The sequence below is a fragment of the Strix aluco genome, chromosome 3 (assembly GCF_031877795.1).
Source record: "Strix aluco isolate bStrAlu1 chromosome 3, bStrAlu1.hap1, whole genome shotgun sequence".
Classification (NCBI taxonomy): Eukaryota; Metazoa; Chordata; class Aves; order Strigiformes; family Strigidae; genus Strix; species Strix aluco.
This window is the reverse complement of record NC_133933.1, coordinates 80,104,833-80,132,126: the sequence shown is the minus strand read 5'-3', so window position 1 is coordinate 80,132,126 and position 27,294 is coordinate 80,104,833. Positions and strand designations below refer to the sequence as shown.

Sequence of the window (27,294 nt, the reverse complement as noted above, 5' to 3'; positions counted from 1 at the left end):
GACAAAAACCTTAAGTTATGACTGCATGAAAAATAGCAATCATTTAAAAATTACGGTCATAAAGAACTAAAAACTTAACCTCATAAGCAAATCACAAATGACACTGTGGGTTCTGCTTACTCTCTCCTACAAATAAGTAACTACCTTTGACAATTATGCATTAGAAAAAACACAGGACTCCAATTATTGTTTCTAAATAAAAACATTTGTAGCACATTTCTATAAAAAAATTACTGTAAGGGTGGAACTCCTGGAGATAGCCAAAAATACATTGATTTTATAGGAATTGTGAATATTATATCCTTTTGAAAAATCAAGTCTTGATATTATGGAATCACATTAGCCAGATCATCTACTGACAAGTTGAAGAATTGTCCCTTGAAATTATAATAATGTCTCAAATATTAAGAAACTGTCTTAAAGAAAGATCTAATACATAATTTCCTACAACAATGTCAAATTAACAGAAGTCTTTAAATATGACATTTTGGACACATTAATCCTGTTATTGTGGCTGCTACTGTTCTATAGCTAGGGATCAAGATCTCTGTTATCAGAAAATTACAGAACATAAATATTTGTCTCCTCACTAGAAAAAGTGCAACCCATTTCTAAATAAATTATAATCATCATCATCTAGTGCATTTCTCACTTTTCTCACCTTTCACTCAATGAGAATTAGGAGTTTTAATTGCACTCACAATTCCTTTTATATCAGTTTATTTCTCACTTTTGGAAAAGATCACTCCATTTTCATCACATTCTTTAATAACACTAGAAAATGTCTGATTATTTTATTTTTTTTTAACAGATTTCTTAACTGCTTGAGCAAATTCTGATAAAAAACTACAACAATTCCAACCATTACAAATCCTCTTTGGCGTAAAGCCTTTTGTCTATGATTGGGCCTAAGTAGAAATACCACTAAGCCTCCTCATGAGAGATGATTTTTAGAAGACTTTTTAAAGCCCAACAGTTCAACACATAGCTTGGCAATGAGAGACAATGATGTCCAGTTGCAGCTGAGCTTATTTTAAAATGTGACTGAAGTTCCTTTATGGAAAAAGAGCTCTTGACCTCACTGCACAACTACAAAAACAGTCAAAGAGCAACAATTTTCACTACAGATGTGACCTATGCTTCATGAATTCAGATCTAAACTTGAACTAACTCACAAAAGCAGAAACTACCTCAGATCAGATTTACTTCTGAGTTAGGGATGAGCGTACACAGAAGCTATTTGCCAAAAAAACAACACTTCATGCAGTTGGCGCCTTATCCTTTTACATGGCTAGCCGCCAATATCAACTTGGAGATTTCCTTGTTCTAAATGCTGGCAGCTACTAGAACACAGGTTGATGAAAAAACACTTTTCTCCTTGTAAAATATGGAATGTATCATGGTGATAAATTCTGTTGGTCAACTGAAAACTAAGCAAAAATAGAAAAAACCTTAACCCAACAAATTAAAAGACTGCTTCCTAACATACAAAAAACTCATATTCTTTCAATTCTGATCCTAGCTTGCAAACAATATCAGAAAATATAAAGTTCCTTTATATTATGTATTAATAATCACAACACATTAAACACTCAAATTAGAGACTGCTTAAAACATGGTGCTTTGGAAAAAACAATCATTGTAATCAGATGCTGTAAACCACCTGCTGTCCTTTGGAATATGTAGTCTTGTTTTCTTTTATAAAGTGATTTTTTTTTTAAAGACATTAAACTACATTTAGTTCTCACATTTCTTTTAAAATTGAGAGAATACAAGCACTACAAGGAGGAAGGAAAAAATCATACTTTAAAAAATAATTGATTAGTATTCTAACAGTAATCACAACTAGGATTTTACAGTTTATTCCTTGGCTGGAACACTGGAAAGAATTTGTGGGGCTACGATTAAGGTCCAGTTCGCTACCACTATGACATCCACATCGTGTTGTCACTTTCACCAGCACTGTAAGTTTCATAGAAAAGTCTACCCAAGAAGTAACAAAGCGAAACTGGGAGATTTTGGCTGGCACCAGTGAGAATAACCTATTTTAAAGAATATTTAGAAAACTGACACCGAAAAGAAAGAACTGGTATCAATTCTATAGAAGTTTAGTAGAACTCATTCCTTTTGTGTAGATGACACTATCACCCTTAATTACAAGTTTCAGCTTTAAACTGGTTTTTAAACAATATTTTCCCAAACATTTTAATTTTTCCTAACAAACCCACCAAACAAACTTCAAAGTACAATCAGAGGGACTGCACTCATACCCAATCACTCTGATATTGACAGAGTCAAAGATTTAGTGAATAGCTCTCCCTATCACATATTCCTCCTCTCCTAAAAATACTAAGAAATAAAGGACATCAATACAACAGTTGCAGAATTTTCCAGTTATGACTTAATTGCAAAAAAATGGTGTATTAAATTTTAACAACAAAATTTTGTTGAAAACTGTATCATAAGATTTGTAACAGCTATACTAGGTTTTATTCTGTCAAAAAGACTATGGTTCTGGGTATGCATTTAAACAGACAATTTGCAGATATTGAAGAGCCGGGCTTACATTCAGAATAGAAGAGTATTTCAAACTCCATCATGTCTAGCTACATTAAGGAATGGCTGGTATCTGTAACAAATCACTACGTATTTAAAGAAATTAAGAAACCATTTTAATAATGTTTAGATGGAAAAAAGTTGAGACTCCCTCATGAATGTGGATGAAATGAACTTCCAATTCCCCACGTTTTATTCTTTCCTCTTTTTCTCGTCTTATATGTCTCTTCTCATAACCCTCACATTAACATACTACCTCTAGTACTAGCAGTATCCTGTTTTACTGTTTTGATGAACTGAAACAGAATTCTTCTGCAGAGCTTCAGTGTGTGCAGTATTTCAGAACACACAACTGGTAGAAAATCATCTACCCTTCTTTAGTTGCTCACTACAGTATCAATAAGCAGCTCACAAAATACTCTGAAACAGTAAGTTATTTTCAGCTCTAGAACACTTGAAACCTCAATTACACTGTGCTAACAAAGAACCCAATTATTTGAGGACAACAGACTGAGTCTACCTCCATTAAAAAAAACAACCAATGAAAAATAACCCCCCCAAAAAAGCCTCCTCAGCTCAGCATCAGTCTTTCCCCTCCTCTTCCTTCTTCCCCACAATTCTAAGTGACTTCCTAGTGTAAAAGCACTAACAAATAACCACACTGTGCATTTTCCAAACACAAGCCAAATAAAATCAGATGGCTTCAGAAAGCAACATTTATGCAATGTGATGGTTACTGCATCAGTCTTGGACTAAGAAACTCCTGTTCAATACTGCACACCATAAAACATTTAAAATCATTAACTAACCATGAAAGAAAAAAATGCAAGCTACTACATTTTAAACCTCATTAATCTATCTTAAGAGGTATGTGCAGAGATTCAACTGTATGATCAAACTTTAAGTTTCAACCAATGGCTGCTGCAGAGCAGCTGTAAAAACCGCCAAAGTTTTGTACTACTCAGTTTTAAACATTACTTGTTCTTCTCCTGACCCTTGTATGCCAAATTATATATCTTCAGGTAATAAAAGCATTACACTGCAATCTTAGTCACCAGGTTTTCTCCTAAACCAATGTCTTACTAAAGCTTTTCTGGCCAAATCCACTCTGATCTACTGTTACTTTTCCATCACCATTTTATCTCCACAACTTTACTGTCAAATGCATAAACTTCATCCTCTCACCATCAAATGTTCTGCTTTCAAAATAACAAGTCCCTGGTCATGAGGGTACTATAAGTAAAAAAACACAATCACTAATTCTTTAAAAACTATAGGTTCAAACATTCAGTGTAATTAAATGGTTTACTAGGAGTCAGATGGCTACAGAAGCCAAACTATTAATAAAATTAAAACACTGCATTGCTAGTGGTTTCCAGAGAATGACATTCTGAAAAAGCCAAAGACTAACTTGGAAAGAATAAGATATTGCTAAGGTTTTCTTTCAACAAATCAAGCTTATAAAACCAAGATTTTTATGGAAGCAACTGAAGAACATGACAAATGAACAGGCTACAGAACACCCATTTACACCAAAGAAGAGATGATCAGTTGAAGAAGTGACCCGATTCTCACCATGTTTGGTTTGTGTTCTGTTTTTTAAATCTGCACATACACACCTACATTATTCAGGCCCACCTATCTTTCTCTGCTAGCAAAAGATGTACTTTCTTATGTGTGCATTAAACTGCAGAGTCAGGCTTAAATTTTGGCTGGTTTTAGTTTATTTCTACTGATACACTGGAAAGATGAACACCAGATACTTAGAACGTTTTATTTACATTTTCACATCCCTTAACCTAAAACCAGTAATTTTCATGAAAACAGGCAATACAAAACATGCTCACAAACTGCACACAGTGCTCATGAGAATATTGTAGTTCTCTGCTATGTTCTACATCTCTTGGACAGCTCTCAGTTGGGGGACTTGTTTTCTTTCTCTCTTCTCCCACTGCACAGAGCAATAAACCTCACATAACACCTCATCTACTTCCAGCCACAAGTCTGGAGATAAGAAATTCCAGGGGATGAATCAGCCCCATGAGCCAAAGCAAGTGAAACCAAAAGGGAGCAGCCTTAGATAACTGGTCCCTGTTGTTGCAACTCCCATGTCAGTATTTTCCGCAGTCCTGGCTCTCAGCACTCTCCTTCCTCCAACCCCCCTCCCCAGCTCACCTCACATGCTCTACATACTCCTTTCCGTTCCCAGCCTTCCTTTCAACACATCCTCCCCTCCTCCTGTTTTTCCATTCAGGCAATCCCTCCTACAAAATTCCACTTCAAAATAATGACTAACAATATTGCCATGCCATCTGTTTTCATAACATATCACTCTTTCTACACCTTTTAACACTCCGTTTATATGGAACATAATTTTTTTGGAGTGAGGACTATCCACCATTATCTGCGCACTGCCTAAAACAACTGGTTTCTGTTCTTAAGTCTTTCATCTTTAATATTGCAGTGGTTAAAAATGACTATTTATTTCCTTGATTATGTTTCCAACTGCTGGCATAAGACCACAAGCTCACCAAAACCTGACATGCTGGCACAATCTGTAAATGCTTAGCAGAACTTTATACTGTTCTTCCCATCTATCCTAAGGTGGGGGGTGGGGGTGTGTGGGGGTGTGTTGGTGAGGTTTTTTTAATGCAGCAGACTCAAAACAGGAATCTAGGCTGTAAAGATATTAAATTAATCTCTGCATGGGAATTACAGGTTTACAAACGTACACGTGAATGCACAAATTTCTTAAGAACCATACATAAAAAAACATAATAAAGAATGACCTGAATTACCATGGCAAGTTAAATTACTTTATGCACAATACATGCCACTTTTCTGAAGTAAGGAAAACACGGGACAATTTAAAATTCTATTTCTGATATAGAACACACCTTTTTAGTCAAATGATGACTTATATCCAGTTATTTTACATTCCCATGTTTTCTGTTCAGGTAAAACATACCATCAAAAACCAGAAAATACAGACCCAGGATTTACCTCTTTTACATAGTCATACCGTACCTGAGATATCTACATATAAGTTTTATAAACGTTACAAAACAAACCTTGCTGTATCAGAAATGAAGCGCATATACTTTCACCTCAGAGGATAGCATGTTAAAAAAAGGAAGAGGTAACAACAAAACACACACTGGAGAGCTCTAAACCAGATTTGACTGCTATGCAGTGGGGAGAGAAGTGAAACTTAAGTGAGAAGAAGCAGCCTTGCAATAATGGAACACAGAGGCCAGTCATTTGTGGTGTACTCTAGAGGTCAATACTGAGGCCAATATTGTTTAACATCTTCATTAATGACCTGGACATTGAACAGGTGCACCCTCAGCAAGTTTGCAGACGATAAAATTTGGAGGAGTGCCTTATACACTAGAGGGTTGTGCTGACATTCAGCAGGACCTTGACAGGCTGGAGAAATGGGCAGAGAGGAATCTCATGAAGCCCTACAAGGGGAAATGCAAAGTCCTCACCTGGGGAGGAATAACTCCATATATCACTACGGACTGGAGGCAGACTGTCTGGAAAGCAGCTTTGCAGAAAAGGACCCAGGAGTCCTGGATGAACATGAGCCAGCAATGTGCCTCGACTGCAAAGAAGGCCAACAGTGTCCTGAGCTGCATTAGGAAGAACACCACCAGCAGGTCGAGGGGCGTGACCCTTTCCCTCTACTCAGCAGTGGTGAGACACATCTGTAGTGCTGCATCCAGGTCTGGGTTCCCCACCACAAGATAAACATGGACATACTGGAGTCAGGATTTTGTAGGCTCAAGAAGAGAAGGATTGAGGGCAGGATCTTATCAATGTTTATAAATATCTGATAGGAAGCAGCAAGAAGAGTGAGTCCGACCCTCCTCAGTGGTGTCCAGTGAATGGACAAGAGGCAACGGGCACAAATTGAAACACAAGAAGCTTTAAAAACAGAGTTTGGGGTGAGTCTGTTTTTTGATTTTGTTTTGGGTTTTCCTGTTGCTTGTTTTGTCTTACTGTGAGGGTGGTCAAACACTTGAACTTACCCACACAGGTTGTGGCACTTGGACTAACTAGATGATCTCTAGAGGTCCCTTCCAAACTCAACATTAATCTGAGGGTAAAAACACACTTCTATTGTAGGAAATAGACAAACATAATATAGCAGAACTGGGTTGTTTTTACTGCTACTATTTAGGTCTAACAGTAAAGATGGTTAAGCCTCAGTTCTACAAAGCTAAATCAAAGAGTACAAAAATGAAAGTATTTGATACCGAGCATTTCTAAAAATAGATTCATTTTACCTCAATGTAAGAAACTGCCTGTAATCTCTTCTAATTTCCTACGGACACTAAAATAGGTTTCACTGCTTACAAATGTGAATGCCACAAAACCATTTGCTTCATGGTCAGTGGATAAAAACATACAAGAACATGAAGAAAGATTCATCTGCAATGAAAGCCTTGTGTAACATTTTAGCTATGTTAAATAGGTAACTTTTTAAAAGGAAATATAAAAGCTGCTATATCAAGAACTCCAGAAAATAACCTCCTCATCTGGATATTATATAATAGCGGTGGCAGCAATAAAAATTTGTTCATTACTGATCTGAAGGCAGTACCTGCAGAAGCGAGGGCTGAATCAGTTTCCAATTCCCACTGCTTAATAAGATCTGTGCTATACAGAAACCCACCTAGGTAGTTTCAAACACAAAATGAAAGACTCATTATACATCTCATTATACAAAACTCAGAAAACTTGTATTGTAAACCTCCCCTGAGGAGTAATGCCAAGTATTATGGATTAGGTGCAACATTCCACAGCCCTTTCAATATTCACGCTGAGTACTGCATGTTGATATTGCACCTAAAATAGGACATACAGCCTTGCTGTAGTAAACACTGGTTTAGTCAGCAAACAGTACAGAGGCACAACTTGAATTTAAATAAGCAGCGGCTGCTCCTACTTTTCTGTAATTTTTAGGAAAAGAACCTGTCACTGATGGACAAACCCAACCTAACAAAGGTCTCTGTAGTGAATATTATTTCTTTTCTTCTTCTTTCCAAATCTAAATCAGTTTTTGCTAATGCTGCCAAAACCTTCCTGTAACTTTTACAGCTGCAGGGTAATCAACTTAAAGACAGTTACTTGGCAACCCTTCCACACCATTTGGATGCAGCTGTCTTTACCTGGACACACAAACAGGCTGTACAGAGCACCTGGATACTCACTGCTGACAAGAGTAATCTCAGTAATCACAGAATGGTTGAGGCTGGAAGGGACCTCTGGAGGTCACCTGGTCCAAACCCCCAGTTCAAGCAGGGCCACCTAGAGCCAGTTGCCCAGGACCGTGTCCAGACGCATTTTGAATATCTCCAAGGATGATGACTCCACGACCCGAGAATTCAAGCAGGCAGGCACACGTACACCGAGGTCACATAACATGAACTCATAAACATGCAGTCAACACAATGGACTGCATATATACGAGTGGGATAAGAAGTTATCCAAAATGGCTGTCTGCATGCTGATGACAGAAAGGCTGGAGCATACAGAGATCAAATGGTCCCTAATAAGCCCTACGGCTCACCCCAGCCAGCAAGCGTGAAGTTTTATTTAAATGCCCTGCCAAAAAAATCCCCTAACTTCTACACACCTTGTAACTTCTCTGTAATAAAAAGCAGCTCTTGAAAGAAAAGAACCTTAACAAACATGCATGAATGAAGCCTATGCAAACACTGGCATTTCATACAGTCCTTATACCTAGTACAAACTTTTCTGGTATTTGTTTAGATTCTTGTATGTTTTGGGCTCTATCCTCAGTCTTTAAGTGTATCACAGGCAGAAAAATACTGCCTGTTTGCAAGTTCATATACTTGATTATTCCACTGCATTCCTCAAAATCATTGGTTTCACCAGAATACATACAAGTATCATGAATAACAGTGCAATTACAGCCTAACTACACAGATGTCATGGCACATCTTTGAAACCAGTCCCTAGACCTTGTTATAACATAAAGGCCTAGGCTTGATTAATTGCTACCACAACTACAGCTTTGGTCAACTTATAAAAGAACATTATTTTACTGTTTACATTTACTTATTATTGGGCAGGACGGTAGCACAGAAGTAACACTGCTTATAGACAGTAGCTTCTTCATTGTACTATCAGTTCTGCTATTGATTTGATGTGGGACCCCAAGCAAATCCATTCTTTTCTTTACATGGGTATATCTTGTTCCTGAAACGTGAGATAGCAATTCAATAGACAGTGAAACAATTTTTCCCTGTAGAATAAATGTAATATAGAGAAGACATATACAGCAACTTTAAAAAACTGTAACACACAGGGACAGTACATATGACGTGGTAGACAGAAAGGAAGAATAAAGCTGATCAGTTGTCAACTCAATATCCAATGATGACAGATGAGGACGAGATGCTGGCTTTTCAGAAGCTGGCTTTGCAATAGCTGGAGATACAGAATGTTTAATTAAAAAAAAAAAGTCAACTGCTAATTATCCTGAGATTTTGATCAGCAGATCTCCCTTAACACAAGACCAAATCTCCAGTGACCCTGTCCAATCATTCTGAAAGATTTCAGCTGCTTCATCTGTGAGGCTGAACATCCACTGTAAATCTTTTAGTGTGAGTGTTCACGCTGCCTCTTTACAAATGGTTACATTTTCATTGTCATCATCCTCCTTCTCAGAGGCCCACTGCACACGGAGGTCAATCAAGTCAATCAAGGGTAAAGGACAAAAACAGGGTAATGACAACAGTTAGCAGAACAGGGTATTAAATGATCAATACTAGAACTCCGAAACAAGAGACGGAGAAGAAACAGATAGCATGGTGTTACCGCACCTGTTTCCTTCTTCCAGAGATTTATCTTGTCTACTCAGACTGCAAGAATTACTAAGCAGGAGCTGTTTCTCACTGAGTGTTTAGACACCATCTAATCCTGCCAACCTCAGTTGTGATATGTATGTGCTACTCTGGTAAGAATAAGAAAGACAACTATTTTCAGGCCAGTGTGTTATTTTGAGGAGGCTCATTTTACACACTGAAAATGAGGATATTTCAATAAGCAGCCAAAAAGCACCCTTAAGAAGTATGTAACAGAACTGAAAGTTGTAGCTGAGATAGATAAGCTGTTAGTCTGCTTCCAGGGGCACTGATCATAAAAATCAGTCCCAAGTTCTATATTAGCAGAATATAGATGCACCTACTTTGTGAAACACTTTGAAGTCTGCAACTGATGGATTTCTAAGCATGGCAGATCAGTTATACATGTATTTTTTTGACTGAATTACAAAAGCACAAATATATTCAGTGACTTGACCAAGAGGTACTCTGCAGTAGCAAACAGTATGTTGGTTACAAAACCAATATCTGGATTCTAGTTAGAACATCTTTTTTTCACAGTATGTTAAGGTTTATTTAAGAACAGAATTAAAGCAAGACACATATACATGGATACTAAATTTGCTACTTAATGAGTTTCATGCCAGTGGAGCAGAATCTCACAGTTTACTCAGGCAGCCTCTCATTGCTCAAACAACTCAGCAGGCAATCTATATGAAGTACTTAACAAATGCCTCAAAAAAAGGAGGAGGTTTTTTTAAAAAACACACAAAACACAACAACCCACAACACACTAGAAAACACATCCTTTTAAGAACCAGGTAGGTTACAAGCTAATGACCTCCAATCACATCATTGACAACACTCAAACATTGAAAACAATCTCAGAATAAATACATTATCTCAAATTCCTACTCCAGCCCTGTTCACATCTCATAGAAGCTATAAACCTCTGGAGACAAGAGAAACAAATGGACATAAGGCTATTTTTCAAATAGCTCTTCAGATGTACAAGACGCCTGCCAGTGTAAGATGCAGAAATGGTATGCTGGAAGTGGAGCTACACTGTATGATGCTGAAAGTCTTCTAGGCCATGCTGCAGTCCACAGAATGACCCCCTATCAAGAGATGCACACTGGTATATTTTGGGAGAGGATGTGAAAAGGTAAGGCAGAGGCATAAGCCTCACCACAATGGCTGTATCCTATTTTGCATCCTCTCACTATGAAGCCACAGAAAGGACTGGAAGACTGTTATCAAGAAGCACCCACTTGTGGGAAATGGAACATGGGAAGTAGTGGCAACTGGAACAATGCTTGGCTGTGAAGACTGGGATAATGAACAGAGATGGCTATGGGGAACGACCATTGCAGGACACAGTGTCTGAAAGGGTAGCAAAAATGAGGGGAGAAAAAAGTTAATCACTAGCTGAGTATGCAAGCCAGTTCCTGCAATGAGCTCATTCCTTCTCAAGTGAGCAGCAACAGAGGAGAGAAAAACACTGGGATGGGACCAGATATAGGGCCTAGCCAGGTCAGTGAAAGGGGAAAGGGGAGGGAAGAACAGAAGAAAGAAGATAAGCAGGCCCCCTCACTGACTCATAGCAGAGCTACTGCTGCTGGAAAGGAGCCAGATTTGAGCTGGAGCATTTGCCTCTGTTTTTTTCCCCTCTCAGAAAATCAAGAAGTGAAGCCACTGAACTTAGACATCTACCTGAAATGCATTCAGATTTTGCTGACTGTAAACCCCTTCTCTAAATTACACCCAACCTCAGAAAAATTCATAACCAAAAGCATGCAAGAGTAACTTCAAAACATCCTCTTCTTCGGCTGAGTTTTGTGCTGTCCTGAAGTAAGATTCATTCTCGAATCAGTGATTTCATAATGTAAAATACAAAACCCTTCGAAATGAGACAAATACATAAAGTGGCAGTTGAGGACAGCAGAGTTGTATTATTCCCCAAATTACACATTGCTTTTTCTTAGGAAAATTCCTAATCCACCTTTTCCAAAGACACTCCTGTCAATTGAACACGCATTTCTCAGCGTAACACCCTTCAAAAGCAAATTTTAAAATGTGTACCTATTTCTGTAAAACTTATCACATTTATCAGCCTCAAATCACACCCAAACCAGAATTCTGATTTTTAAAAATATTTTAAACTATCTGTTTTACAGGACTCATTATCATACACCAACAGGTATCTTATATGTGGTTTACTATTAAGTGTCCTCAGCTACTTGCACTCAGTCTTGTTAAGTGAAGCAGTAATTAGCAACCTCAGCTCGTTAATGTCTCTCCTAACATGACATGTAGTCTCACCCCAATTTCTTCATTGATGGATTTACAGTTCGGTTCTGTCTTCCTGCAGTTGAATAAGCACCAGACAGAAACACACAACTGAGCATTCACATACTTATTTTGAAGTGGTCAGTGAAATCTTGAGAAAAGACTCCAAGAGCTTGAAATGGCCAAAAGCTAGTAGAAAACAAATCAAAACTTTGATAACTCCATACACCACAACTTAGGAACAAGAATGACTATTCAAGAATTACCAATTAAACAAAAGACCATACGTAAACAGAAAATTCAATTTTCATTATGATTTCACTCTAATAAAACAGGCCTCGCAATTTCTCAAACTTTTTTTTTTTTCTAAAAAGCATTTACAAAAATTGCTAGCTAGCAGAAAAGAAATCCTGCCTGAGAAGATAATTAAATTGTTTCATAGCTGAGCATTACCTGGTGAATTAAAACCTATTGTTTTTAAATATAAGCAGCAATATTACAAAACTCCTTTAGAGATACAAAGACTACTGTATCAAATAATAACTAAGATTTTATACAACAAAGCATGAATTTAACACTGCTTTCATTGTATTACCACCATGGCAGTGTTGTAGCATTTCTGAAATTATACTTTTGTCCAAGTCACTACATCAACAGATGTGCCAGTCTGCTTCAAGCACCAAATGGTTAAAATGTAATGAAATGGCTCAACCAGCTAAAATGCATTCAAACAGAAATTCTAGTCGTGCTTCACTTCACCTTTTGCTATTGTAGTTAGAATTTTACTCTTTGTATTTCACAGAACAACAGAAAATAGTAGGGGGATCTTTGGCCTTAAATTTTGATTCCTTGCCTTTCAAGCTCTTATTATACAAAGATGTAGGACATCAGGAGATGACTTCCATAGTCTTGCCAAATACAATGAGATTTCTTCCTCAAAAGACCTAAAGAAGTTGTCAAACATTATTACCAACACAGTCCATTCTAGGAGTTCATCCTTCTGTTATTTTTAATTAAAAGTCTGGTTTTTACCTCCCCCAACCACCATACCACAACCACTTTAATTTTACAGATTGTACCAGCAAACCTTTACAAATCAATCCCTGAGTACAGGATTACATCAATGCCCTCAAAGATAAGAACACTGACAATCCTTGTCATCCATGTACCTCACTGAGCACAGTACCTCCAGAAGAAGAGGCAGAAAGAGTAGGTAGGTGCCTTCAGAACCAACGTCCATAGCTGACACTAGACCCAAGATACAGTGCTGCTAGATGTTTGACTTTCTGAACATCTGCAGAAGCCACTTCCACGTACCAATCAATCCCCCTTCACTCAGCAGGTGAAATTTGGGAGTCTGTTCTGAACCTGACTCCCAATTAGCTGCACAGCATGGACACACAGCTTTGAACATACCAAGATTCGTGCAGAGCTAATTATGCTGGAGGTGAAGCAGCCGATACAGACATAGGGGTTTACTGTTGTGTAGGCAGCATGGCAACTAAGCACCCTTCCCACTGGCAAGACACAGACGTTAAACCCAATGAGAAAGGGTTATGCTTAACCAGACCAACTCAAGTGAAGACAAACATCACACTGCCTTGTAAGCCAAACAATAAACACACCCCATTGTCTTATACAGTATATTAGAAGGTGTTTTTACTATTTCTTTTTCCTCAAAGAAAATGCCAATGTGAATGTGATTAATTTAATTTTATATTTCAACTCTCAAGTAAATAATTGGATAGCCCTCTCTCTGAAGTCACATACATTACTTCTGATAATGACTGCTTAGGTCCAACACCTCTGAGAAGAGACAGAATTAGATTTGTCTCCTTTTTTTAAAAAGAAAAAAAATAATGCAGAGATGTAGTAAGAAGCTCTTGAAGCTTATAAGCAAACATTACTAATGGCATAGAAAGGAAAAAAAGCCATGAAAAAGTTTAATAAGGAAATAAATAGAAGATAGCCAAGTCACACTTCCTTTGCAGAGTACAGTGAAGCGTCTTCTCTAACCAAGATGAATTAGAAACACTTCTATTATGCAAACTAATATTAAAGCTTATGGTTTGGGAAGCCAGGGATTTCCTAACAGCTGGACAACTACACTACTTCTCTGTTTACTTTACGATGCCACATTCATGATATGGCATAGCCTAAACATTTTCTTAAAAGAAAATAAGCCTTAATGAGTTAACCACACGCACGCACAGAAAGCCTGCTACCTGCCAGACAACCTCAGGCTCTACATTTTTTAATAATGAAATAGTTACTCATGCCATTACATAAATATTATTACATAATATCTCCTTTGTATGCAAAATTAGCTACAATAAAATAGGTTCCTCTATTTCAATATTTTATCTATTAATCCCACTCATCCACTTAATTTTGAGCTGTAGATGCATCAGATCACAACAGCTTTAAAAATCTCACATTCCTCTGTGCCTAAACAGAGAACAGACAGATAATTCTAAATAAAATTAAAAAAAACCCCACTGAACTCCCAACAAAAAAAATCTGCTCTACTAGAATAACTGGGTGAAGGGAAAGATACTGTTACTATGTTTTATTTATCAGGTGTTTTTTGTCTTGCCTAACATTTAATGGATATACCAATACCTCATTTTCTACATGTAAGTCAATAAAATATGCAGAAATACCTCAATTCCCAAGGTCAGCATTACACAACATAATTATAAAGGGATCACAAGCAACAATACTTAACATGTCTAACATCTCAAAGAACAGGGCTTTATTTCCAACTTAATGTTTGATGTATGCATAAAGGACAACAAATATTAAATTAATTTTCCTACATATTAAATTTGCCAGAAATTTGTTGATGGTCAGAAACATACTTGAGATGCGGTAAGACTATAACCACGCGTCCACAGAGAAGAGGCAATGAAGAAGTGGGCTGTGACATTAGGAAGTCTCAGGGGGCAACATGTGGCCAGCGGTCAGGACGTTCCCTTCTGCAGTGCAGCACCAATGCCTACCGTTCTGCGTGATTTGTACCACGCCAGTGTAGGATCAACATAAAACCCCGACTTTGTAAGTACTGCAGAAGTCTCACTCGTGCCTACGTTCAAAGGTTTCCCCTTGTACGCTCACCCTTTCGCTGTTCGCCCCGCAGAAACACACCTCCCGGCGTGCCGCCCTCACCCCGCCGTGCCCACACGCCGTTACCGTGCCCTTTATGGGGGTGGGGGGCGCGGGGCGGGCGGCTGCCCCCGCTGTTTGCACAGCTGCCGCCGCCGCCGCTCGCTCGGGGCAGCCCCCGCGCCGGCCGCGCCGCGCACAAAGCCCCGGCGGCCGCGGGCCCTCCGCCCCGGCCCGCACCTGCGGCCCGGCCCCGCGGCGCCCCCACCGCCACCGGCCGGGGAAGGGGGGGTGGGCGGCACACAACACCTCCGCCCGCGGCTGCCGGGGACACCCGGGGCAGGTACCCTCCTCGCCGGCCGTCGCCGCCGCCCGGGGGCCGGCTGGGCCCGGCGCGCTCCCTCGCAGCCGCCGCTGGCAGGTGAGACGCGCCGCAGCGGCGGGTGGGGAGGGAGGGAGGGAGGGAGGCGGGGGGGGGGCGCGACCCAGCCACAAAGAGCAGGAGCTGCCGCTGCCTCCGCCGCGGGGAGGGGGGTCGGCGGCGGGCCCGGCGCCAGCAGGACCCGCGCCGCAGCGGGGCCGTCCCCGCCCGGCCGGCGGTGGCAGGCGGGGGGGCGGCGGCGGCGACGGGGGTCCCTTACCTGCAGGGGTGGCGCCGAAGACTCTCACGACGGGCACCCGCCTGGTGGGGGCCTCTCGGAAGTGGGACTGGCAGGGGTCCAGGCCGGGCAGCGGGCTGCCCATGTAGTAGTCGGCAGTCACGATCCGCACTGAGAACATGTTGTTCACCGCCGCCGCCGGGGCACGCACTGAGGGAGGGAGCGAGCGAGCGCCGAGCCCGCACGGCTCCCCCCGCCGCAGCGAGCGCGCGAGCGCAGCCCCCCGCCTGCCGCTCCTCTCTCTCCGCGCCGCTCCTCGCCCGCCCGCCCGCGCGCCCCGCCGGCGCGCGTCTAGGCTCACTCTCGCGCGCGCGCGCGCGCGCGCACGCACACACACACACACACACACACACACAGAGGCGCGCGCGCCCTCGCACGCGCGCCCTCGCACGCGCCTTCTCTGTCTGTCGCTGCTCGCTCGCTCTGACCCCCCCCGCCGCCGCCGCTCCTCCGGGCGCGTGCGCGGCGGCGCGCGCTGAGCCCCGGGGCGCCCCGCGGACTCTAGAGCCCGGCCGGCCGCGAGCGCCTCACGGGCAGCGCGAGCCCGTCCCCCCGCAGCACCACGGGCATCGCGGCGGCGGCGGCGGCGGCTCCCCGGCTCCGGGCTGCAGCTGTTGTTGCCATGATGATGATGTCACGGACGCAACCATTGGGGAAACGGGGTGGTGGACGGGCCGTGTGGTGAGCGGGGGAGGCGTCGCTCCCCGACATACACACCCGCCCCCCCTCCGTCTTTCGGGTGGGCTCCGCAGACGGGGCGCGAGTGTGCGTGGGAGCGGGGGAATCTTCCCCGGGTTTACTCCCCTCCCCCGGGTGGCGGGAGGGGGCCCACACTCGGTGATTCGGCGATCGGCCGCGCGGGCTGGGGTGAGGCTGCGGAATCCCGAGCCGCGGATGGGGCGGGGAGGGAGCGCTGCTGGGACACGATGGGGTTAAGCTGGGTCGGCCGCCATTTTGGACGCCGATCCGCCTCGCTGCGGGAAGGTGAGTCTCCGCACGCTGCGGGGGCCAACAAAGAATAAAAAAACGGGGGCGAGGAGGGAGACGGGGAAGCCTCCCGCCGTCGTTACTCGCGACGCCGCGGAGGGCGGGGGAGCGGAGCAGCACCGCTCAGGTAGCGCTTCCGCTGGAGCCTGCGCCCCCTCCGGTTGTAACGGGCCCTGCGCCGCGGCTCGCGGGGGGCGAGGCCTGTAGAAGGGCGGCGGCGGTTGGTGCCGTTGCCGAGCGCGCGGGTGGGGGCGGGCCGGGGCGGGGCGGAGCCGGGCGCGCTGCGGCGGAGCGACGGGGGCTGGGCCGCGGCCTGTTGGCAGCCCCCCCACACACCCCCGCCCCGCCCGCTGGGCCGCTCAGCCCCGCGTCAGCAGCCGCCGCCGCCGCCACCACCACCACCTCCTCCTCCTTCTCCTCCTCCTTCTCCTCCTCCTTCTCCTCCTCCTTCTCCTCCTCCTTCTCCTCCTCCTTCTCCTCCTCCTCCTCCTCCTCCTCCTCCTCCTCCTCCTCTTCATCTTCTTCATCTTCTTCATCTTCTTCATCTTCTTCGTCTTCGCAGCGTGCTCCACCATCGCGCTCCTCCCCCCGCCGCTCTCCCTCCGGCCGCCGCGTGCCTTTCTCCCCGCCGCCCACCCTTCTCGCCATGGTTGCTCGCTGCCTTCCTGCGGCCTGGGAGCCGCCCGCGCTGTTACCTGGCGGGGCTGAGGGAGCGGCCTCCTGTCGTACCGCGGCGCTGAGGCCGCAGCCTCGGGCCCTCTCTGCCTGGGGAGGGGCGCCCCGAGGCTGGGGTCAGGCTCCCTGCGGCTTGAACCCCAGCAGAAATGGGCGAGACAGCCCCTCGGAGACCTGCGTTAATCGGGAGGAAGCGAGTCCTGAGAGCTAGGTGCCTCCCTGCTCCCGGTCATTAATTCGGGTAAAATTTACGAGGATTTAGGTTTCTCTTACTTGGTCCTTTAGGAGAGCTTATTTTGCATTTTCCAGCTCTCTTGTGCAGGTTTTTATTTAAAATGATAACAAAAACCTTGAGTTGGGATTCCTGTTACAGTCTCTTTGTCTCAGAGCTGAGGATTTGGGGGAAAAAAACCACCAAATATCGAAAGAGTTGGCAGTGTGGAAGATCAGCCTATAAAAAGGCCAAATATTCTTACATACACTTAGAATGATATTGTTACATATGCGTGCGAGACTGGACGATAGGAGACAAATGTACAAATCTATAAAATCTGACAAAAGTCCAATATGTAAGACATATGTTTCACATTTTGCTTACATATGTTTTGGTTTTAGATTTGAACAAAAGACAGGTCAGGCAGTTGCTACCCTCGTTTTTTCATTGTAATGAACAGGAAGCTTGCCTGTCTACTCAAGGCTAACTGATTTCCTACTCTTTCTTTGTAAGCTGTTTATTTTCTCTAGCTCACATCTGTTTTCCTCCTTAAACTCATTTTTATGCAAACAGAAAAAAAAAAACTCAAACTACCTAGTCATCAAGAAATCTTGCATCACAGAAGTAAGTGGTTGAAACAGGTTTGGAACCCAGACTATTTTTATTCTATCTGAAGAATACATGAGCTACAACTTTAATTTTTTGACAGTTATTTACATTTGCAAGGCTAATATTTGGAAAACCTTTGGAACTGCAAGAATACTCTTATGAATACTTAAATTTCAGAAAGGCTAATGAATCATCACTAGGAGATAACTGGTGAAGCATGTTAACAAATAGGATCCCTAACTCTTGTTATTTGAATACATTTTGTACTGTTGCTTAACTACTGCATTTCCCTCATTTTCATAGGACTTTGGTAGGGACACTACCATGTTCTTGTGTTACACCATTCCGTGCTCTGTTGTCTTTCTGTTCACATGATCATTCTAACTTCCTGAGCATTGTATCTTCCCATCACTGTTTATTTTGCTGATGGCTTAATGTCTTTGAACAGTGGCAGATGTGCTCTGGTGCCCCTTCCTCCATGAGTTTAAGATACTACAACATCAGCAGTCCACTACTATATACTGTTGTCACATACTCAGGCGGCAGAACATGATGTGTATCTGCACCTCAGCTGGATTGGTACATAATCCAAGACATTTAAGCTACTGGAGGATTCTGGCTTCTTAATGAGTGTTGTGTGTGAGGTGTAGGCACAAATTCCTATCTGGTAGTCCTGCTGAAGAGAAAGCAATTGCCCACAATAGAATAGTGAGCTAGCTGGAATAGCTAACTTTTTAGAAGCATAAAGCAGGATTCACTAAAGCACGTCGTTCAGAGTCTTCTATTTAATTACAAAAATATTTATGTTTATTACATCAGGGAGAACCATGCTTTGAATTCGGAAGAACTGTTGCAAACAGAAGGCGGTAGAACTGAGACAAGAACAGTTGATACCTAACCAAGAGCCAGTTTCCTGTTCGTATGAGGTATTCATTTGATTTCTGAAAGTGGTGAATGTTACCCCTAGAAAAAAGAATTGATTTTCCTTGTTGATGTAAATAGCTTGATCCAAGTGGTATATTATAGCCATGCAGTCATTTATATAGAACTCACATGCTTTCTGAGCTGTACCTTTTCAGTTTCCCTTAATTTCTTAGAGCACGCTTCTGCTTTCATATTCTTCTTGCAGTCAAGTCAATAAGTTAGTCTGCAGGGTCACACCAAGGTAAGAATATATTTTCAGAAAAGGTTTGAGTCAGCACTGTCATGGGAGGTCCCCTGCCCTCCTTCTCATGTCAGTGTAAGCATTTGAATAGCTGCATAACAACCTGGATTTGGAAACTGATGCTGGTAAAAGTGATCCAACTAAAAAATATGGGTTAGTTTTAACCTAGATCAGGTCCCTGATCTGCCTCATTATGTAGGTATGTGAAAGCCTGTACTTGCACAGTGGAGGAGCCAGTGCAGGGGCTGAGTTTGAGCAGCAGGAAGAAAAAGAGAACACTTCTTCCAGCAGTCTTGGCTTGTGGTAGCTTAAGCTTGATCACTAGTTTAAGTTGCTGAAGTCTAAAAGTCAGTTTAACCGTTACAGTAGATGACAGACACAAAGCCTGTTTCTGGATTTCCTACATTTCAGCTTGTGTGTCAGGGTTTGTCTTTAGCACTTATTTTATTTGTTGTTCATGCACACATTTACCATATATAAATTTTCTTGTAGTTTATTACCTGAAAATGCTGCCATCCTAGGAGTTCAATAATTGCAAAAGGAAACATCATGGTTAGCAAGCACTACCTCCCATTTTCCCTGCTATCTCCAAACTCTGTATGTACTCTCTCTAAGGTTTCATCCAGTTTTCTGTTATAAAGCAAGTCACCCCCTTTCTCTGTTCCTCCAGTTGCTAAGCAGCAGCTGTTCTCCCCATTAGCTAGCCATGTATTTGCATGAAAATAATCAAGCTTGAATATAGAACTGCTTCTAATCATGCACAGTTAAACAGCTGTACAATAAAAATTTGAGTATTAATAGTATTAGTTATCACCATAACTGATGACTGTCATAAAAGTTAGAATTTCTCTATAGAGTAAAATCAATATAGTTTTGCCTTTTTTTTTAATAAAAGGCACATCAGTTTTTTCTTTCTCTTAATCCTTACTATGTACCTACTTAAAAAAAAAACTGGTCACAAAATGATATCTGCAGTTCACTAAAAATTCATAAATGGAAATATGAGGAGACACAGAATCATCTAGCAACTAAACGTGATGGGGGCCAGGGAAAAGCCACATTTTTCAAATACCTAATTATAGTAGCAGAATGCTACAGAATTTGGTGATAAAAGTTTAGACTATAACATAGAAGTTTAGACTATAAACTATAAACATAACATAAAAGTTTAGACTATAACAGGTAAAATTTTGAACAGTACATCTTAACTTCAAAACTGACTTAGGTATCCGTGTTTGAGTTCCTATTGATTTCCAGGCTGCTCAGTATTTCTGAGGTCTATGGTCTGAAATCTTGGCGTGCTCTCTCAGTCTGGGGATTCCCTGGATTTATTCAAACTGAATGAGGACTGAGTGTGGCCCATGTATTGTCAGGTTGATTTTTCAGGTGACAGAAACATGGTTTCTGCAGAGAGAAAACCTGAGCACATGGATCAGGAGTAGTATGTGGTCCGCCCAGTTGATATCCCAACCTAGACAGTCAGACTGTCTACATTACACAAGAAGTTTTATTTCCCAGTGCGCCCCACAGACTAAGTGAATTAAAAAAGTCTGAATATCCAGACTAAAAAATTTGATGCTATGCTGTGTAATTTTGGACTGCCAAACCTGTACATACTTTGCCACATATAAGAATCCACAGTCTCACCTTGGGCTGTAAGGCTCCCTAAGCACTCAGAATCACAGAATCACAGAATTGTCTAGGTTGGAAAAGACCTTGAAGACCATCCAGTCCAACCATCAATACAAGTAGTAGTCCTCTTAGTCTGCAAGAGTGAGTACACTAGATGAGAAGCTGTCTGGAAATGCTGAGAAAGTATAAACTGAATATTCCTCTGCCCAAAGGAGTAAGGGTGAAGTCTTCTCTCAGGATTCTCAGTTTGGAGTCCTCTCCTAGAGTTAGATACCTAAGCAAGTACAACCTTTATCTTATTTGGATGATAAAAGAACAGAGAAAGATAGTTCTTTGTTCCAAGTCGAGCAGATCTGGGGTTTGAAAACATCCACATTTCACGCATGAGTGCCTTAACAGTAGGTTAATGGATGAACTAAGGCACCTATGCAAAATGTTAGGAAAGATTAATTTGTGGAGGTCTTTCATGTTTTAAGAATGCTTATTATACTGGACATCATAGGCAAGGTACACAGGAGGATTCCTCACATGAGAGTCCTGACAAGCCTTGCTTATACTCCAGGTAGTTAGGCTCAGTTGTGCCAGAATTTGAGGCAACATTGTGCATGCCCATCATACCAGTGGAAAGTCAAGTACTCCCTGGGTGTTATCTGATAAAAATCTAAGGACAGCATGTGAACAGCAAGGAATTGAGCAACTTGTGGATACCAAACTGGTTTCAGGTGCCACTTAGGCTGCTGAATTCATTTGTGGAGGTAACTGTGCTTTGGAAATAATGCTCAAGATCCTGATTCATAAGGAATTTTTGGTTTTTTGTTAATTCTCAGTGAATAGGTAGAGGCTAGGCAATAGACTCGGAAGTGTAATGCAGTCAGGTTCTGTCAAAACCAGGGCAATCACACATTTAATCAATGGCCTTACACCAACAATGTCTTGCCACTAGAAACCTGATAGGAAAACTAACCTAGATCTCAATTATGAAAATATTGGAAATATCAAAGCAGTCTTTTAGCAAAGACTATTAATAAACCAATCAGGGCAAGAATGGTGCCATGTGATTGGAAAGTAACAAATGTGCTTGAAGGAGAGCCCAAGAAAGTGTTATGTGCAACCGTTGCAGTATATGGAACATAGGGAACAAATTATAAGATAGGATAAGCAAAGATAAGTAAAAAATATTTGGTGTATTAAAAGGAGATTTTGTTGGGGTAACTGGGTATTTTTTTGATAAAATAATTTATTAATTTAGTGACAAAGGAAATGGAGTAGATTTAATCTGTACTTCATAAAAAGATTCAGTATAGTGCCATGTGAGAAATTAGGTGGGATGCATAACGTAAAGAATTGCTAATGGGAGATGACAGTGGATTGTGTTGAAAGAAGGCCTGTAAAACTGGAAGCTGGCTACAGGTAGAGTCTGCCCATTGAATGTCTTTAGCGTAGTCCTATTTAGCCTATAAATAAAAGTTGCTGGTAACCATAAGTTTGAAGGAGAGCAGGCATATCATATAGGAAGAATTGTGTGGTTTGGATTTGAATAATAGAAATGTCATAACATCTTGCATATGAAAGGCAAGATTTTGCACTTTAAAATTGCTAAGAATTTTCTGCTCTGAACTAAAATGTCAGAAATGAGAGAAGAAAAGATCTGGGAGTCAGACTGGTGTGAATTTACCCCCATGATGGGTCCTAAAGGATAAGTACAATCCTAAACTGCATGAAGTGAGTTATTTCTGTCAAAGCAAGTGATATAGCAAAGTGATTATACAAGATCTTCATCATACCTTATTTGGATTATTTTTTAAGTTGTCAAGAGGGATGGATTTAAACTAGAAGAGGTACAGAGTGGGGTTCTGAAAATGATCATAGATGTGAAAAGCCTGTTTTATCGAGAAGATAAAAATCAGTTGGCTTCATCTAGGAAAAAAAAAGATGAGAGAATACAAGTGAACTTTGTAAGTATATCTGTAACTTCAGAGTAAGCAAGAAAAGAAAATATTTAAGCCAAAGAACAGTGTTGATGTAGAATGATTAGATATAAACTGTAAATTAACTTGCCATGGAAGAAAGTTTCTAACCAATGGAGGAATGAATTTCTTATCAGTGTAAGTAGCAGGGCAGAGCATTTTAGCAAGTTTTAATATGGAGGTTGATGAGATTATGAAAAGGGTTATATGATGTTTGCTGGTTAGCACACGTGACTGCACCTGATGTTCAAAATTCTAGAACTGCATGTAGCTCCCAGAACATTTCAATAGCAGGTTCCTCTAATTGATGCAGACAATTTAGCCATTAGGATAAATGAGTTTTCATCATCATTGTGCAAAACACATTGTATACCATGGATATGGTATAGCTTTCTGTTTCAGAAATCCTTGACTGTCGCACAAAATGCAACCCTGTTACAACACATATTGTAGCCTTATGTATATGTTCATATCTGTAAATGAGTGGTGTATAGAAATTCACATACATAATGTTTATATGCAAATGCAAAGTCACCTTTGTTTCTTGGGTTGTATTTGCATTTAGCATCTTACATTTCAAACAGAAGTTTTGATTGAAATTTATTCAATGTTTTTTTGTTTTTAAAGTAACCATTTTTTTCCAACATTTTCAGGTCTTGCCATTGCTTCATATCAGAAAAACCTACCAGTGAATGTGTGTACAGGAAAATGCATAAGAACTCAAGAAAATTATATAAACAGAAATGTAAAAATGAATAAAGGATTACACATGTAACAATATAGAACTATACCATTTTTTTTAAATTGAGAAAGTATATTTTATTGAGAAGCAGCATATGCATAATGTAAGAAAATGGTCAGTAAACAATTTTAATTCTAAAGATGAGATTCCTGATCTGTTCTGTGCTGACAGAATTCTACATGTCAAGAAAGGATTGAGGTTCCCTCCCATGCTTGGAGAATGACTTACTGGCAAGAACAAAATGTTTATACGATTGCATAAGGAATTAAGTTTAGTATAACAGGAACACACACGTTGTTGGGAACAGTTAACAGTATAGTAATAAGTTTGGTGATCGGATGTATGACAATGAGAATTTCATACATGAAATTTGATTAAGATGAACTGATCAAGTCTTAGATAATTGAGGAATAGTGCTAGAGCTGTTTTTATGAGTGGCATTGCTGAGTCAGCATAATTAAAAATTGCGGTTTAGTGCTTGGGTCTAATGACTATAAAAGTTGTATGTGGATTTATAAGAGAAAAATCTGTGTAATGACATACAACATTTGAACATTAATACTGTTTGTGGGAATGTTATGTTCAACAGTGAGAATTACTGGCAAGTAGTGGAATGTAAAGAGAAAAATGGTTGAGCGTTTGAATAGCATTTGTTGTAAAAATAAAAGTAATAGGTTTATTTTTACAACAGAGCTGCCAGTTGAGGCTGCATGTGCTTGATCCTTCCATCGTCTTCCTAGGAGAAAGCATATGTGACTATGTGGGATTTATTAATTTTAAAAGTGTATTTAATTTATATGTACACATACCTACATGTGTACGTATCCCTACCAAACTCTGAAATTTCTATTCCATACAATGCAGCTCAGGTAAATGGTTGTAAGAATTGTTTTTAAACAGGCAAGCGAAACACAATTTTTCATATTCTAGTTCTGATAAATAGCTGAAGCATTTAGTTGAAACTCTTCATTGAGAAATATGTCTGGTGTGAAGAGAGTTAGCCCAAATGGTTCAAATAGTAAGTAATTAAAAAGATGTCATAATGGAAATTTTTCAAGCACTGTAAATGCCAAAAGCCCTATCAGTCTCCTATAACTTACATAGCCAAATATACATGAGAATGTGATTATTATCAGAATTTTTATTGTTTTAAAATGTGAAATGTGTTTCTGTGAATGAATCACGGAAATTGGGCTGGATGGTAAGTAGTGAAACCTATTTAATTTTAGATGCTATATTTTTTTTCTGCCATGTAGTCTGACTTGCGGGAGGTATTCCTCATTCATGCATCCGACAAACTGAAAGAAGCCTCAGTCCAATATGTAGATCACAAACAGCCATCTGTTATCCAAAAGGAGAGAGGAGTGTTGCCATAAGAGTAAACTTAAAATGTTTTAAGATTAGATTAGGGATGGCAGAGCTCCATTAAATGCTTTGTCCATCTCTGTCAGTCTTGGTCCCTGTAATGTATGAATGTATACATTATGCTGAAGTTTCAGATGCCTACTATTTTTTCTATTAGGACAATTACCTATAGTAGAACTCAGTATATGTTTCCTGTCTAAATCTTTCCATTCCTAATTAAGTATGTATATATAACCTTTTATCACCTCAGATAATTATTTTACCTTCTTGGGGTTTGTTCCTTTGAAATAATTTTCCAGAACAAACTGTGAGGGAAAAAGCATTTTGAACTTTTTACTTGCTTAGCATGAGCAAGTTAGGTAACACTTGTTTAGGTTTATAACATTTCCATTTGAGTCTTTCTAGCTCCCAAAGAATTTCTGTTATTTTTATGTGAATTCCATCCAATTTGCAGAGATCTTTCTTGTAATATGCCTAGAACTCAGTGGTGAATTCCAGACGTGGTTGTAAAGAGCGTGGATGAAGAATTTCTGGTTTATGTCCAGATAGTTTTTTACTTTGTTTCAGGCATCCATATGACCTCCATCTGTAGGGCAGAATTAATTACTTGAGGGTATTAATGTTTGGTCCACCAAGTGGCTTGAAGGACTTTGTTCGTTGTCCACAAATAAAATGTTCTACAGTCTGCCCCTACAGCTGTATATAGAGAAACTGTTACCTTCCTGCTCCAGGATACAGTGCTTCCAGGTGTGCAAGTCAAATCTAAATTAGTCTCTTTGCTGGTACTCTGTTACAAATCTATTTGTAGTTTCTGTTTGCTTGTTATCCTCAGATCCTTTACAAATATTATGCCTTTAGGGTATTTCCATCCTATTGAGTATATTCCAGAATCTGTTCCAGAATATTTCTCTCAGTCTTTTCCATAGCAGTAGCTTGGTTTTTCTTGTACTGCAGTTTAGCCCCACTAATTTACTTTGAGGTATCTCAGTGTCCTCAGAGTTGTCCAGATGAATCCCTCTCAGGGATTAGTGATGTCAAATAAAACAAGGCCTCACAACAATTCCTGTGGCACCACACATATAGATAGATTGCTACTTGTCCTTTTTCCTAGGGTTCTTTTATTTGCTGTCAGTTTCCACAGTTTTACCTTGAGCCCTACAATATTCACTGTTTTCCATAAGCTTCAGAATTTTTACACAGTCCTCATGTCTTTGTACCTCTCATTCAGCATTGTAATCTATCCAATGCATTCCGAGTGATTTTTGAGGTTTCATGAGAGTACCAAGTGCTAAAACTCCTAAAATTGAGTTATGTAATACCTAGATTTCCTTTGGACTGTGTATTTTGTTCTGGCTTTTGGGGAAAGTGGTGGTGTTTGTTTTATAAGCTAAATGTTGCCTGGTATTCTATTGTCCTTTAAGAGTAACATTTTCAGGCTTGCTTGGCCTGAAATTAAGTTTAGTGTAGTTTAGAATTTCAAAGGTAGTGCTCTTACCTAGACGTTTAAAAAACTAATTTTACAACTACTGAAACCTAGTTTCAGAAATGTTCACTTACTGAGCACTTTTTGCAAGTGTTCTTTTTTGCTCAGTACTTGCATTGAAGGCATTATATGATTATATTATTATATATTGAGATAATATTAATATCATTATTGATATTATTATTATACCAGTTCTGGCAGTATCTACTAAAGGATGACACTGAAAATGCTGGCCCCATCAGCACACAGATCTACCTCAACCATTTTGGAGTCTTGCAAATAGAATTAATTTTCATACCTGTATATGATCATTTTATACCTCAAAGCATGAGATAGGTACAGGTGGAGATAGAAACTTGGGAGGAAAACAAATTTATAGAGTAGATGTGCTAATCTAATGTGATATGTTAATTGAAGTTAGGAAAGATTGAAAGACACCATGATTCTGTTTCCAGATTCTAGGGAGGAAAATTGTGTGTTGCTTATAGACTCCTAGTCAAGTGCAGAAACGGGATACATTCTCTCTGGAAGCTGTGCAGTTAAGTGACTGAGACTGGATTCTGTTATAATGTGGTGCATGTTTCCTGCTGTCTCTTGAGTAATCTTGCAGCTGCTTTAGTTAGAAAATCAGTGATGCTTGTTTTCATCCAAAAGCAGGAACTTGATGACTTGGCTAATGAGATTAAACAACACTGCCCCCAAAATCTGTAAAGTATTGAGTACTATGCCATATTCCAGTCTCCCCACCCACTGCACCTCCACCTTCCTTTTCCTATGCTACTTTCTAAGCTGGTTTTTGGAGACTGTATTTTGCATAGCTGTTTTTCTGAGGACAGGACTTAGGCTTTTGACCTATTTCTTTTTTTTTCTCTAATAATTAGGTGATGTGTTTGCACTAGGACCATGCTTTTTTCAAAGAAAATGAATGTTGAGTGAAAGTACTAATATGCAGGGGAAAATAGGAAATGATTATGCTGCAAAAATAACTT

At 40.6% G+C, this 27,294-nt stretch overlaps 1 protein-coding gene across 2 annotated transcripts in view; it reads right to left on the bottom strand.

Moving 5' to 3' along the window:
* REV3L (REV3 like, DNA directed polymerase zeta catalytic subunit) overlaps positions 1-15,847 on the bottom strand; it is a 129,344-nt gene extending 113,497 nt beyond the window's left edge. For both annotated transcript variants that reach the window (XM_074819307.1, XM_074819308.1), the window contains exon 1: positions 15,449-15,847. In XM_074819307.1, the coding sequence (XP_074675408.1) occupies positions 15,449-15,587 (139 nt within the window). In that variant the 5' untranslated portion in view covers positions 15,588-15,847. The remainder of the gene's footprint in view (positions 1-15,448) is intronic.
* Between the last annotated feature and the right edge of the window lie 11,447 nt (positions 15,848-27,294).